The sequence below is a fragment of the Propithecus coquereli genome, unplaced genomic scaffold (genome assembly GCF_000956105.1).
Source record: "Propithecus coquereli isolate 6110/MARCELLA unplaced genomic scaffold, Pcoq_1.0 Scaffold152, whole genome shotgun sequence".
NCBI lineage: Eukaryota > Metazoa > Chordata > Mammalia > Primates > Indriidae > Propithecus > Propithecus coquereli.
The window spans coordinates 147,177-160,887 of record NW_012139636.1 but is presented as its reverse complement, the minus strand read 5'-3'; the positions used below and the strand labels follow the sequence as shown (position 1 = coordinate 160,887).

At 45.3% G+C, this 13,711-nt stretch overlaps 1 protein-coding gene across 1 annotated transcript in view; it reads right to left on the bottom strand.

The window, feature by feature from the left end:
- Window positions 1–13,711, bottom strand: part of NRDE2 (NRDE-2, necessary for RNA interference, domain containing) — a 77,229-nt gene that overhangs the window by 20,102 nt on the left and 43,416 nt on the right. Inside the window, exons 9-12 of the mRNA XM_012640410.1 lie at window positions 11,117–11,292; window positions 8,680–9,066; window positions 6,769–7,697; window positions 4,910–5,048 (exon numbers count right to left, since the gene is read on the bottom strand). Coding sequence (XP_012495864.1) covers window positions 4,910–5,048; window positions 6,769–7,697; window positions 8,680–9,066; window positions 11,117–11,292 — 1,631 coding nt within the window. The remainder of the gene's footprint in view (window positions 1–4,909; window positions 5,049–6,768; window positions 7,698–8,679; window positions 9,067–11,116; window positions 11,293–13,711) is intronic.

The following is a 13,711-nucleotide window of genomic DNA, read 5'->3' as shown; positions in this document are numbered from 1 at the left end:
ACCACGGTGCCTGACGGGTACCGCAGAACCCTCTGGGGTCATTTCCCCTCCACGAATGGCCCCAGAGTGTCAACCTCTAACACTCCTGACTTTTCAGAGTCTTGTATCTCCTCCTGTGCTGGGAGCCAGCACACCCTGGGGTTAGTAACGGTGCTTTGTAACGAGACGACGTGTCAGTGAGATGAGGCTGATGACCTTACACAAATAGAGAAAAGTTCTTCTATGGTATTTATCTCAGGAAAAAACAGAAAAGATTTGCTTGAATACTTGCCATTTTCTGAAAACTATCTTTAGAGAAATGAGACAACCAGGACTGTGATCAACCACCTTGTTAAAGGTCAAGGTCCGTCAGAAATCTCAGTCTGAGAGTGCAGATATTCACACGTTTTCTCTCCAGACATAAAACTCTCAGTCTCAACTCATAGCCCCACAATCTCTTTCCTGGCCCAGTGTGGCAGGAGACGGAGCCTGGGACGCCCCTGATGAGGGGCCCCCATCAAGCCACTCCAGGAATCACAGCCCACCTGGGACAGCTACACGGACACGGGGGCGTGTGCAATGGAGTGGGCACAAGCAGAGCTCGTGGAGCTGAAGTCTGTCTCTGCTCCTCCATCCACCCCCCTCCTTCAGACTCCCATTCCCTCAGGAGAGTGTTCTAGTGGACTCCGGCTCTTCCCACCACTCGGCCAGCGCACAGCATCCAGCCCCGGACCAGCAAGGGTTGTTGACAGACCTCCCAGAAATCCAAGCAATGGTATCCAGAGACTCCAACTTACCGCTCAGGAGCTCCGTCTACCAAGGATGGCCCCACTCCCTTTTCAATTTTTGTTTTATTTTTAAGAGATGGGGTCTTGTTACATTGCCCAGGCTAATCTTGAACTCCCGGGTTTAAGCAATCCTCCTGCCTCAGCCTCCTGAGGAGCTGGGGCTATAGGCACGTGTCCCATGCCTGGCCCTGTTCGGTTTGTTAAGGCTAACCCCCAGTCACAGGGACCATCACTCTGGGCTGTAACCAGCACCTGTGGTAACCCTGCTTCAGGCAAAGCTCAGTCTCTCCCCAGCCTTTCCAAGTGCGACCCAGAGAGCCAGAGGACTCGTGTGTGTCCTCCCTGGAGTGAGCCTCCAGTTCTAAGGCTGGGCCTCTTACAACCAAAGAGCCGATGTGAGCTGCCCTCCCCTCCCATACCAACATACTTCAATGTCCTCTCCTAAAATATTGACCAAACTTAAGACTTCTTTTCCTCTTTCTGAGGGAAGAGAGAAAAATTGTATTACACACCTAGTCCCAGAACTGGAAACATCCAGGTGCCCAGCTGGCTGGCCTCGAATGACAACAGTTCTGTGTTTCCTTTATCCAGCAGCCACCAGAGATGCCTTCCCTGGGTCAGATCTGGGGCTCGCCAGCAGGTGCAGCGTTAGTGGTGACTGTGTGTGGTGTCCCGTCCATGGTTTCATGTCAAGTCCTGGCCTTGTACATACCCTTGCCCTCTGACTAGAGCAGAGCCTCAAGGGAGAGAAAAGTTCGTGGGCATTGCCTGGCTCTCCTACACCCCCTTCCCCACCATCTCCATTTCCTCATCTTGACAACCAAGACTCCCTGTGAAATTCCTAAGTCAGGGTTAAAACATAACCAGGGGCTACTCCCTCTTTCCTGGAGTTCCCATGGTATTGTGTCTGTCACCCCACCATGTGACGATGGGCTGTGTCTCCTCAGGCAGGCCAGGAGCATCTCAGGGCACTAACTGGGTCTTTAAACAGAACCAAAGAAAACACAGCTAATGAGGGAGCAGAGCTGCTACTCCGGCCCCCAAGTAAGGCTGGGATTCCGCCAAGCACAGTCCAGAGGGAAGTGGAATGGAGGCCTCGCACAGAGGCCTGCCCGTCCCTTACACGGAGCCCCAGGAACCAAGTCTCACACGCGCCGTTGGACTCAGCCAACAAGACACTCATGAACAGATGCCGTGAATCAGACCTGAGCTGGGCCATTAGTAATTCTCCCCTCTGTGGGAGGCGGGGTGGGTAGCAGTGGCAGAGTGCAGTGGCAGCTGTCCATCGGCCCGCTCTGTCAGTCACATACCCAGTGTCTGAGCTCTCCCTTTAGAGAGGGTAGCTGGTGCTTAGTAATCACTTGTTCTGGCATTTGTGTACCTTCCTATCTGATGTGTGCCACCTCCACACGGGGGAGGCGACATCACTAAGAAAATGAGAAGGCTGAAGGTCTTCAGTCTTTTGCAAAATTTGATTCTCTATTCTTATCTCATTATAAATAAATCTGAGCAACTGTTAGCTTACACAGTTTTTTAAAGTAATTTGACAAAACTGATATCCAACCCTCCCCAAATAAAAAAAAAAAAAGACACCTCCCTATAATTCTTCCTCTGCATATTTCTAAGAGGAGACTGACACTCTGAGAGGTTTATTCATTCATCCCTGGAAACGGGAACTGAAGAGGATTCTTTTCCCTCCCACCAGCTCTTGTAAATGACGGGCTTTCAATACATCCTAACTCTGCCAGCTGCCAACGATGGAAGAAGAAATTATACAGAGTAAAAGAAAATCTAATGATTAACAATCCAGAAATGCCACCACTCCCTTTTTCCTTATTAAGAAGACTTCTTTCATAAGTCCCATGAAATCAGATAACTGGCTTATATTTCCCTCTTTATTGTGTAGGCAGATGACCAAATTAAAGGACTCTAAGAATCTTGAAAATAATTGCAATTTTATAGCCAAAATGAAAAAAGGAGTCTGCCTAAAAGCGTTAAAGTGTATGCAGAAAAGTTCATTTGAAAGTCTCTCCTAAAACTGAGGTTTAACCTACTAAGTTCCAACCTTAATGGAAAATTTTAACTGCTGTTTGTTTGTCCAATTTCTCCCCCACACCCTGCAACATTCTCCATGGCCAACAATAACTTTTAATTCCTTTAATCATTTTTGCAGGGAAAAAAAGCAAATAAGCTAGCACACATGTAAGTACACACGTGTGTGTGACCACACATACACGGGAAGGCACGAATGCATGACCAAGCAAACAGCCTCCTCTGCAGAGCCTCATCCCCACGACGGCCCCACAACTCCCTTCTCCTGCCCTCTCCCGGCACCTGCTGCCTACACCTTGCATTTTGGTCCTAATTTGATTTTTTTCACCGTGTTTAACCAAGTGCTAGGAGCCCATCCAGATACTTCAGTAACTGCTAGGGGAAATCACTGTGCATTTTCCTAAATTCTTAGTTCTAATACTGCCTTTCCAAAAAGGGAGAATTTCCTAAGGACCCAAATCTTTTTTCCCCAAATCTACAAGCATTACTTGGCTCATGGCAGACTGTCAGCAAAAATACTGTATGTTTGCATCTTACACTGTCTCTACCTATAAAAGACTGGGCAAGTTAAACTGGCAAATTTGCAAGCTCTCCCTTTTTAAATGTAAAGGTCTTTCATTTGCTGAGAAAGAATAGCAGAATATTTGTGCTGGAAATATCAGAGGGCATCTAATCAGCTCCTTAGCTAAGCAACCGAATGACAGGAGTGGAGATTTGACTAAACCCAGTTCTCCCAACCCTGTCACACCAAGCGGCCATCTCTGAGTAATGCTGCCTCCAGGATGTGGATGTACCATCAACATCAAAGCAGCATGTGCCCTTCTGAAGGTTTTCATTTCAAACAAGGAAGTCAAAACAAAATCTGAACTTCCAGGTCTGAAGAATAAATGTTGGGGAAATGCACAAACTTTTGTGGTAATTCCTTAAAATGCCAACTTCTGCTCTCAAGAATGTGTCCATTTTTTCCTGGATGTGCCAGTGAGCGGCTGTCCTGAGACAACGTGTCCTACCCAGGCCCTAAGGCCTTCAGCACACGGCCCCTTTCAGAGGTCAGGGAATCACGCCCTGATGAAGTCCGGAATCAAAACAGGAGTTGGGGGTGGCCCAACCCTCTCCTAACCCCTCACTTACTTTCTCTGTATCTCTTTACAGCCCAGCTTTGTCACTGTCAAATGACAACATTCAAATACTTTGATCAAGTTTTAAAAATTTATCCTATGGAAATAATCAGAGAGATACACAAGATTTATGAATAAGGAAGGTCATTCCTGGCTTCTGAAAGGCACAATATTCATTGAAGGTCACTTGGATATGACTGAGTAACCTTGAACTAAAACAAACAAGGGGCTTAGAAGACTGCGTTTCTTTTAAAAAAAAAAAAAAAAAAAAACCCAAAAAAAAGCATGCAACTTGGCAATAGATGTTTATAGTAAATGAGGCCCATCCCAATACCAGGCCTTTACCCCAAGCTTGGGCCAATTCACAGACCACGAAGCCAAAGAACCACCTTTCAGATGAGACAGGTGTGCAGGTGTGTTCAGGGTACTACGGCCACAGACAAGAACCCCCTTCAGTCTGCACATTCACGTTCCCAAAATTATACAGTGTCTCTCTGCCTTCCATCACTGTGATAGTTTTAAATGAACACAAAGCTGCTTTGGAAATGTTGATCGTAAAAACCACGTTCCAGATTGAATCTTTTCTTTTAATAGCAAAACAGAATCAGGAAATTCTTGTAAGATGGCAAAGAATATAGGTCTCTTTCAAAGGAAAGCTCAGACCATTTTCCAAGTTGTTAACTCAGAGAAAAGTTAACTCAGAGAAACCCACGTTAAGTTCTACTGCACCAAACAGCCCAGTAATTACTCAACTTCATTCTACCAAATATCCTGAGGAATATGCGACATGCAATCCCTTCCCAAATCCTGAGAGACCTCACGTTATTCATCAGAATCTCCGTAAGGATTAACCAATGCCAAGAAGGTAAGGGAGAAATAAGGCCCTCCCAGCACTCCATGCAGTGGCTACTGGACACCTTTAAGGAAGAACTAGGGCTCTGCATGAAAACAAAAACTTAAATATTTTCTTACCAAAAAGTTCAAATACATCCTCCACAGTAAGGGACACTGGCTGCCACTGTCGCTCCGCATTGCATTTTCAAACAGGGCTTTGATCCGATGTGTTAAGCCGGTCTCAGGAATTGTGGTGTGGACCTCTCTACCATCTACCCTGCAAGGCAAAGGCTCATGTAACTCTGAGGAAGTTCCCTCACCCCATGTCACAAGAGGAAAAGAAGCTTTAGTGATGGCCAATGTCAGCAATAACTGGAGCAGAGAGAGACAGGGGAGTGCTGTCCCCTCAGCTGGGTAAGCGCGGGGTGATGTGGCTTCTCTGAGGCCACAAGGCAGAGGCCAGGGTTCTGCAGTGTCTACACTACACTGAGTGTCTAGAAGTCACACACAAATTCCTTGCTTCTGTTTTCTACAGATACCTACGCTGTAATCAGCAGAATGCAAATTCCACTTTATGGGAAGGAAGACCTTTCAATTTAAAGTACAGAAAGGCAGGCTCACATGGAGTGAATAAAATCCCAATGGAAGAAATAAAGAACAAGTGAAATACCACACAAAGGTAATCTTACCTAATTTACAAGGTCAGAGTGAACCAATAGCAAAGATTCTGGGAGGAAGCTAATATGTTTCTCCAATTACCATTTAACCTTTAGATAGAAAATACTGTATCAAAGATGGTTTTGGGGGGTTTTTTTGAGACAGAGTCTTGCTCTGTTGCTTGGGCTAGAGTGCAGTGGCATCATTGCAGCTCACAGCAACCTCAAACTCCTGGGCTCCAGCCATCCTCCTGCCTCAGCCTCCCGAGTAGCCGGGACTACACGCACGTGCCACCATGCGCACCACCACGTCCAGCTAATTTTTTCTATTTTTCGTAGAGACAGGGTCTCACTAAGTTGCACAAGCTGGTCTCAAATGATCCTCCTGCCTCAGCCTCCTAAAGTGCTAGGATTACAGGCATGAGCCACCGTGCCTAGCCCAAAGATGGTATTAAAAACATGACACAGTTATCACCAGCAATGCTGACAGAAGCTTCTAATTATTATGCACTCTCTTTGTGCCAAGCACTTACCTCACTGACCCCTCAAGAGCAACCCTATGGGGTAGGTTCTTTTTTTTTTTTTTTGAGACAGAGTCTTATTGTGTTGCCCGGGCTAGAGTGCCGTGGCATCATCTTAGCTCACAGCAACCTCAAACTCCTGGGCTCAAGCGATCCTTCTGCCTCAGCCTCCCAAGTAGCTGGGACTACAGGCATGCGCCACCATGCCCGGCTAGTTTTTTCTATATATTTTTAGTTGTCTGATTAATTTCTTTCTATTTTTAGTAGAGACGGGGTCTCGCTCTTACTTAGGCTGGTCTCGAACTCCTGAGCTCAAACAATCCGCCTGCTTCGGCCTCCCAGAGAGCTAGGATTACAGGCGTGAGCCACCGCGCCCGGCCAGTAGGTTCTTTATTTCCATCTGACCGAAGAGGGAGCTATTAGAGAGGTGAAGTGACATGTCTAAGGTCACACAGCCAAGTAGTGGAAGGGCTGGCCTGGAATCCAGAGCGGTGAACTCCACAGCCATTACGCTTTCATCACAGCTTCTCAGGTACCCCGATAGCCCGAGAGGAACCACCCATGCACACCAGAAGCAACACTCACGCTCCCCAAGAGCATGGCCTAGAGGACAGCCACAAAAGCCTCTAATGCAAGATGTTGCTCCTTTTAAATGTCTTGTTCATTTTTCAACATGTTATCCTACAACACCTGGAGCACCCACAGCTGGTGTTCCAGGCACAGTGTTGTATTCACCCCTGAGACCCAGCAAAGCAGTGGGAACACAGCACGCATGCCATGAGGGTTTCTGGAACACCCGAACAAGATGGTCTGTGATTACCTCTGAACAGCTTCCACCAGTCTTTTTCTCATTTTCTCAGCTTCAATTGCAAACAACCAAGGCTCCAGGGGTTTGGCGGACCTGGTGACTGTATCAAAAAATCGTCTGGTCTTGTTGGCACTGTGGGACTTACTTTGAATCTGTACATAGGACCTCCAAAGAACCTGGTTGTCTGGATACAATGTTAAGGCCTCTGAGAGCGCCTCCCGCAGAGGAGCCAGAGGATAAACGCTAACTTTCACGTGCAATCTGAGCAGGCTGGTGTGCATCAGCGTGATGGCTTCAAGAACTCTGGTCAAACTCTGGGAACTGGCACTGTCCTCCAAAACAGAGCCTTCTGGGGAAACAGAGCTGTTCAGTTTTGCAAATACCTCCTTATATATCTGCACAGAGGCATCAATCCCTATGGTCAAATATTGGAAGAGCATAAAGCATTTGACCAAGCTAATTAGGTGGTTAAAGGAATCGGTGGGAGGTGGATCAGAGACAGAGCTTTCACCCAAACAGTCCTGCAGTGCGTGCTCATAAGCCTTTCGAGCTTTCAAAATGTGAACAGCCAAGACCTGTCCGGTGTAGGGCCCATAGGGACTGCTCTCAGTCAGCCTGGTCAATATATGAACAGCTCGGGGTGTGGTGGCTCCTCTCGAGTCTGGCGACAGCTCCACCTCCAGTTCGGCATAGAGCAGACTAAGCTCACAGAGTTCAGGGTCCTTCAGTTCTTTGCTTCCTGCCATGCTAAGTGCTGTATCGAAAACTTTTCTGGCATCCTCTGTGTTGCCAAGCAACCACTCCAGATGGGCATACTGCTTCCAGAGGCCAAAGTTGTTGCAGTTTTCTGGCTCCTTAAGGAGATTCTTGGCTAGTTTTTTGCAGTTCTTCCCCTGTGACTTTAATCTCTTTTTGTTTTTAGTGTGCAGCCACCAAATAACCTACAGGAAAAAAAGAGAAGAGTGACTGCAGTGCTCTGTAATTTTAAAGCAATCCCTTTGTGCTGCCAACTTTAGAAAGCGTTGACAGTACAAAGGCCTCTATACTTCCTTTATCACGTGTTTGGTAAATACTGAGGCTGTCCGAGCTGTAAAAGAGATGAGGATTTTACCAGGGCCACAAGTGCCCCCAAATTGACACATCCAGGGTTCCATTTGCAATTGCTATAAACAAGGCTGATATGCTCCCAATGTTCTTCTCCAAAGAGATGTGGCCACAAAATGTTATCACACTGTTTTAATGCAACCTGGTATGTGTCATCTGTAGTTAAAGCTTCAGAACTTTGTGCTGAAAGACAATACTGTGCTCATTTTGGCAGCACATATACTAAAATTGGAACAATACAGAAAAGATTAGCATGCCTCCCATGAGAGAGAGAGAGAGGAGAGAGGAGAGGAGGGAGGGGGGAGAGAGAGGGAGAGAGGGAGAGAGGGAGAGAGAGAGAGAGAGAGAGAGAGACACAGAGAGAGAGACAGAGAGAGAGAGACAGAGAGAGACGGACGATACTAACCGGTGACCAGCAGAGGGCAGAACAGCTAATCCAGACTAATTTCTAACAGATAGATGCAAAGAGCAGGGGAAGTAAGTAGCTTATTTTATCTATTTTAACAAGCCCCTAAATCCTCTAACCCTGCTTAAGGTTGTTCTTGACACTAACTGCTGATATAATGACAGGCATCTGGTAACAGAAGACTCAACACAATAAACAGCTGTAGAGTCGCTGAGGCAGCTGGACTTGCTCCTGCCTTCCCGCTCTCCGGTGGCCCCGCAGGACAACCACACACGAGGGCCTTCAGGGGCCACTGAGGGAGGAGGTGCTGTGGCAGTTCCCAGAAGAGCAGTCAGAGCCTTGCAATCCCAATTTACAAAGCTGACATGAAATGAAAAGTCCCCAAACACGGAGAGGAAGAGGCTGGGAGTTACCTTCGCAATCTCGTACTGTAACCAGGAGGAACAGAGCCGGGACTTTTCCTTGCCTGAAAACAAAGGCATCACGAGGTGGAAGACGTTGCGGATGAACTCCTCGCCCTCTCGATTGTGACCCCTAGTCCAGCGAGGACAGGCGAACCTGTCCATGCGGCCAACACAGCTGACCCCAGAAAATGGAGGATTGAAAAAAGTCAAGGGCTTTTCATCATAAAGTCCATTATCAAAGATGCTGTTCTCATCCATGGCCAGATGAAGGTAGGAGGCTGGAGGGATGAAGCCAGAAGGCACACCCAAGAACTGCAGAAAGGCCTCAATCAGCCGGAACTGAAGATCTTGGCTGGAAAGTTTGATCAAAGATTGTCCAATATCATCAAACAACACCTGTGATGAAGACAAAGTAAAGTGACCCATTTAATGAAACAAACAAAAGCCTTCGCAATTTTTCACAATTATTTTTATATGGATGTACTAATGATTCAACATTATTAAAAGAAATTCTAAACAGACAGGAGCTAAGTTTTCTTTTAGCAAAAAAGCCAGAGGCCTCACAAGGCAACCCGGACAGCTGGTAAGTAACTTTCAGCAGCCCTGTGTGGCCATTAACATCTTCACACACGGGGAAAACCGGGGAGGAGGGCAGACATGAAGAGGCTTAAGCTAGAAGCTGTCGAAGTATCCTAATGGATTCATAGAATATCTCGAAAGATGTTCATTTCTGAAAGTACACCTAATTGCTTTTGCAGTTACTTTGATAAAATACAACTGTGAAAATTTTTTATTTTAAGATGGAAGATAAGAACTTTACTATTGTGGTTTCTTTGTACAAAATTGCTTCAGGAAATGAAAAATATGCTCAAAAATAGATAAACAGGAGCAAGGTAAGAAGGAAACCTCAGGAGCAATGGAGCATGTGAAGAGCAATTACAAGAGCCCAATGCTAACTGTGCGGCTTCCTGGCTGCTTTCATGCACTAATTTAAAAATGCAAGGCCAAGGAGACTCCCCTTTGTCTCAAGGTGCTGCTTATCTGATTGGTCTCTGTGGCTCTCAGCAAAACAGAAATCAAAACATAAGCACAATAAATCTAGGCTACCTGGGACTCAACTAATCAAAACCAATTAATCAGAAAGCTGCTTCTTTATATTTAAAAAAAGAAAAAAAATCAGAAAGCTTTTCTTCCACAGGCTTTGATTAGAGAAAAAGCTAAATGGCACAAAATTGCTCACAGCAGCAGTCTGCTCCAGAAATCAGCTTCCAGGAGACTGCTAGAATTCTGAGCCTTGAGAACCAACTTCCAAAGAATGGCTGTGAACTCCATAAAATCTTCAAACACCAAAGAAAAATCCTGTTCTTCTGTAAACATTCTGCTTCAGCAAGGCAGAGTCACCTTCCCAAGCATTCCAGTGAGGTGAGGTTCCCTGGATGTTGGCCCTTTCTTCCTGCCCAGAGATCACCTTGACCTCTATCTCTTTCCCCACTTCTCTGCATCTGAATTCCAGTCTGGCCACCCCACCTGCCTGGCACTCTGGGGCCTTCCTTCGTGCCAATCCCTCTGCCCAGAGCAGATGCTCCAGCAACAAATAAATATTACTTCAATGTCCAAGAACATCAACTGAGTGCTCACCATAGGACAAGTGCTGTTCTAGGCACTGGTGACATAGCAGTGAACAAAAGAGGCAAAACTCCCTGCCTTCAAGGAACCTAACTTGTAGGGAGAGTCACAGAGCTCCCAGCAAGAGTTGGTATCTTGTGAAACCAGATCAATTCTGGGTATCAAAACAGCATTTCTTCCTTCATTTTAATTTAAAACCTCCAGAGCTGGTGGTCACTAAACACAGAGCAGCATGTACCAAATCATGTGACAGTAAACGAGATACAAGCGAAGTGCCTGGCACTCAGCAAGTGTCCAATAAATGTTAGTTTTCCCTCAGCAAGACCAGCTGTATGCTGACTGTCCCAGTGTGGACTCTACAGTCGGTCCCTCTTGTCTTCCAGAGTCAAATCTATCTGCTACATCTTCATGGATCCAAGAGTGAGGTGGGGAAAGTGGACACAAAGAATCTAGGACAATGATTCTAAGTTGTTTTTTTTTTTTTAACTTGAGCCCACAGAGTTCCATGTGAGAAATTAACTGAAAAACCAGAGGACAATCTCCAGAGATTGTCACGAGAGCCTCCCCACCTACCACCTACTAGGGGACAAGAACTATCTGGTCAAGGGCCTGCACGCTCCCCCATCACCAGTGGCCAACAAAATTCTATCCTGATATTCGGCAGGAGGGAAGTTTTCACAGATGTGAACGAGTGCAGACTGCCATCTCCTAAGCCAGACGAGAGAGCCCCAGCAACCTCCTTTCAGACAACCGAGGCCCAGGAAAATGGAAAGGCAAAGGCCCCCTGGTCAGCTTCTCTCCCAGGGTGGAGGATACGTGCCTGTCTCTCCGGATCCTCGCAGTCTTCCTCAGTTTGCTTCTTGGTCTTATCAGGGCGCCAGGGCCGCCAGTGCCTCTGGTCTCGGGAGCGCTCCACAGCAAGCCAGATCTGCCATCGGGGCAGAGTCTTATCTCTTATTTCCTGGTCGTCCTCTTCTGGCTCATCGTCCTCCTCATCTAGACAATGACAAAACTCTTAGTTCATCTAGTTAGCAAAGAAAACTATCGCCACTCAGTCAGCCTGCCATGCCAGGTACCGTGGGGGGCACCTGGAGCGCTCAGATGCGTAAGAGCCACGCAAGCCTCCCAGAGCACTCAGTGCATTTAGGGAGCCTCCTGTAACTAGCCAGGTTCTCAGGAAAAACGGGCAGACGAGGTGAGGAAATCTGATGATTTTCAATGCTATCGCAGCAATTAAAATGGAAATGACACATATTCTAGAACAGTACTATCCTAGAGAACTCTGTGATAACGTTAATGCTCTACATCTCTGCTAATATGGTAGCCCAGGTGACTCACTGGGCACTTCAGACGTAGCTAGTAAATGAACTGAAATCTTATTTTTATTTAATTTTAATTAACTTTAAATAACCACGTTTGGCTAGAGGCTACTGTATTGGACAGCAGTTTTAGAACACTAAATGACATTTAATGGCAGCACTGGTTTAGATTTTCTTAAGCCATCACTATTTTTAGCCAGGGGACTCATAATTAATGATGATCTATGCTCACTAGAACCTGCTTAAAAAAAAATCAATTTAGGATATCTAACAATTTATTTCACTTTGTTTCCTAACTCCGAACATGCAGAATGGAAGAGGAAAAAAAAAGCCTAAGTCATCTGTAAAGTTTGATGTTAAAAAATAAATAGGGTATATAAAATGGTACAGCCACATAGGAAAACAGTTTGACAGTTTCTTATGAAACTAAACATGCACATACCATAACTGTACTCTTGGGTACTGATCCTAGAAAAATGAAAACCTATGTTTACAAAAAAACCTACACACTAATGCTCACAGCAGTTTTATTCACAATAGCCCAAAACTGGAAAGAACCCAAATGTCTTAAACAAGCTGTTGTACATCTACACAAAGGACTACTACTCAGCAATAAAAATGAACAAACTATTGATACATGCAACAATTTGTATGTATCTTAGGAGAATTATGCTAAGTGAAAGAAAGCCAATCTCAAAAAATTACAAAGAAAACAAGTGCTGAAGTATGTATTTCCTATAGCAAAAAAAAAAAAGTGTTGCCACGGATATAGAGAAATTGGAACCCCTGTGTAATGCTGGTGGGAATGCAAAATGGTACAGCTACTGTGGAGAACAGTGTGGTGATTCCTCAAAAAGCTAAACATAGAATTACCACATGAGGAGGAAATTCAACATCTGAATATATACCCAAAAGAACTGAAAGCAGGGACTCTGATAGATACATACATGCAGGTTCACAGTAGCACTGCTTACAACTGCCAAGAGGTGGAAGCAACCCAAGTGTCCATCGAAGGATGAATGGATACAGTGGACCAGGATTATTGTTTAGCCTTGAAAAGGAAGAAAACTTGACACATGCTACAACATGGAAGAAGCTTGACAATACTATGCTAAGTGGAATAAGCCAGTCACAAAAGGACAAATTTTGTATGACTGCTCTTATATGAGGTCCCTATGGTAGTCAAATTCAGAGAGACAAAAAACAGAATGACGACTGCTAGGGGCTAGGGGAGGGGCACGGGGAGTTAGTCTGTAAAGGGCAGAGTTTCAGTTAGGAAAGATGAAAAAGTTCTGGAGATGGATAGAGGTAATAACTGTACAACAGTGTGAATGTACTTAATGAACTGTACCCTTAAAAATGGTTAAAATGGTAAATTTTGTTATATTTTACAACTTAAAAAATTTCATTTAAAAAAAGTCATATACCACATGATTCCATTTATATAACATCATGAAATAACATAATAGAGATGGAAAACAGATGAGTGGCTCCCAGAGGCTGAGGGGGGAGGGGTGGGTGAGACTAAAAAGGGTGGCAGGACAGAGCCTGTGGTGATGGAACAGTTCTGTATTGTGACTGTGGTGATTACACAAAGCCACACGTGATAAAAGCTGTCTTGTGCTATCTACACAGCACACGCACACAAATGAGTGCGTGTAAAACCGACAAAATGTGAATCAACTCTGCAGACTGTCAATGCCCTGCCATACTGTGCTACAGCACTCCCACCGAGTGAGGGGTGCACAAACCTCTCTGCATTTTCAACTTCCTGTGAATCTGTATGTCAAAATACAAAATTAAATAAAAACTCCAAATTATTTCAATGCATAACGTATATTTTAGTATTTTAAATCCAATTCTACCTAAACATGCTTCTCAGTGTTCAAAGAAGAAAATTAGAATTTAACTATTTATCACCTTCTTCTAAAGATCCACATTTAAAGTAATCCTTTAACGGCCGGGCGCGGTGGCTCACGCCTGTAATCCTAGCACTCTGGGAGGCCAAGGCGGGCGGATTGTCTGAGCTCAGGAGTTCGAAACCAGCCTGAGCAAGAGCGAGACCCTGTCTCTACTAAAAATACAAAGAAATTAAT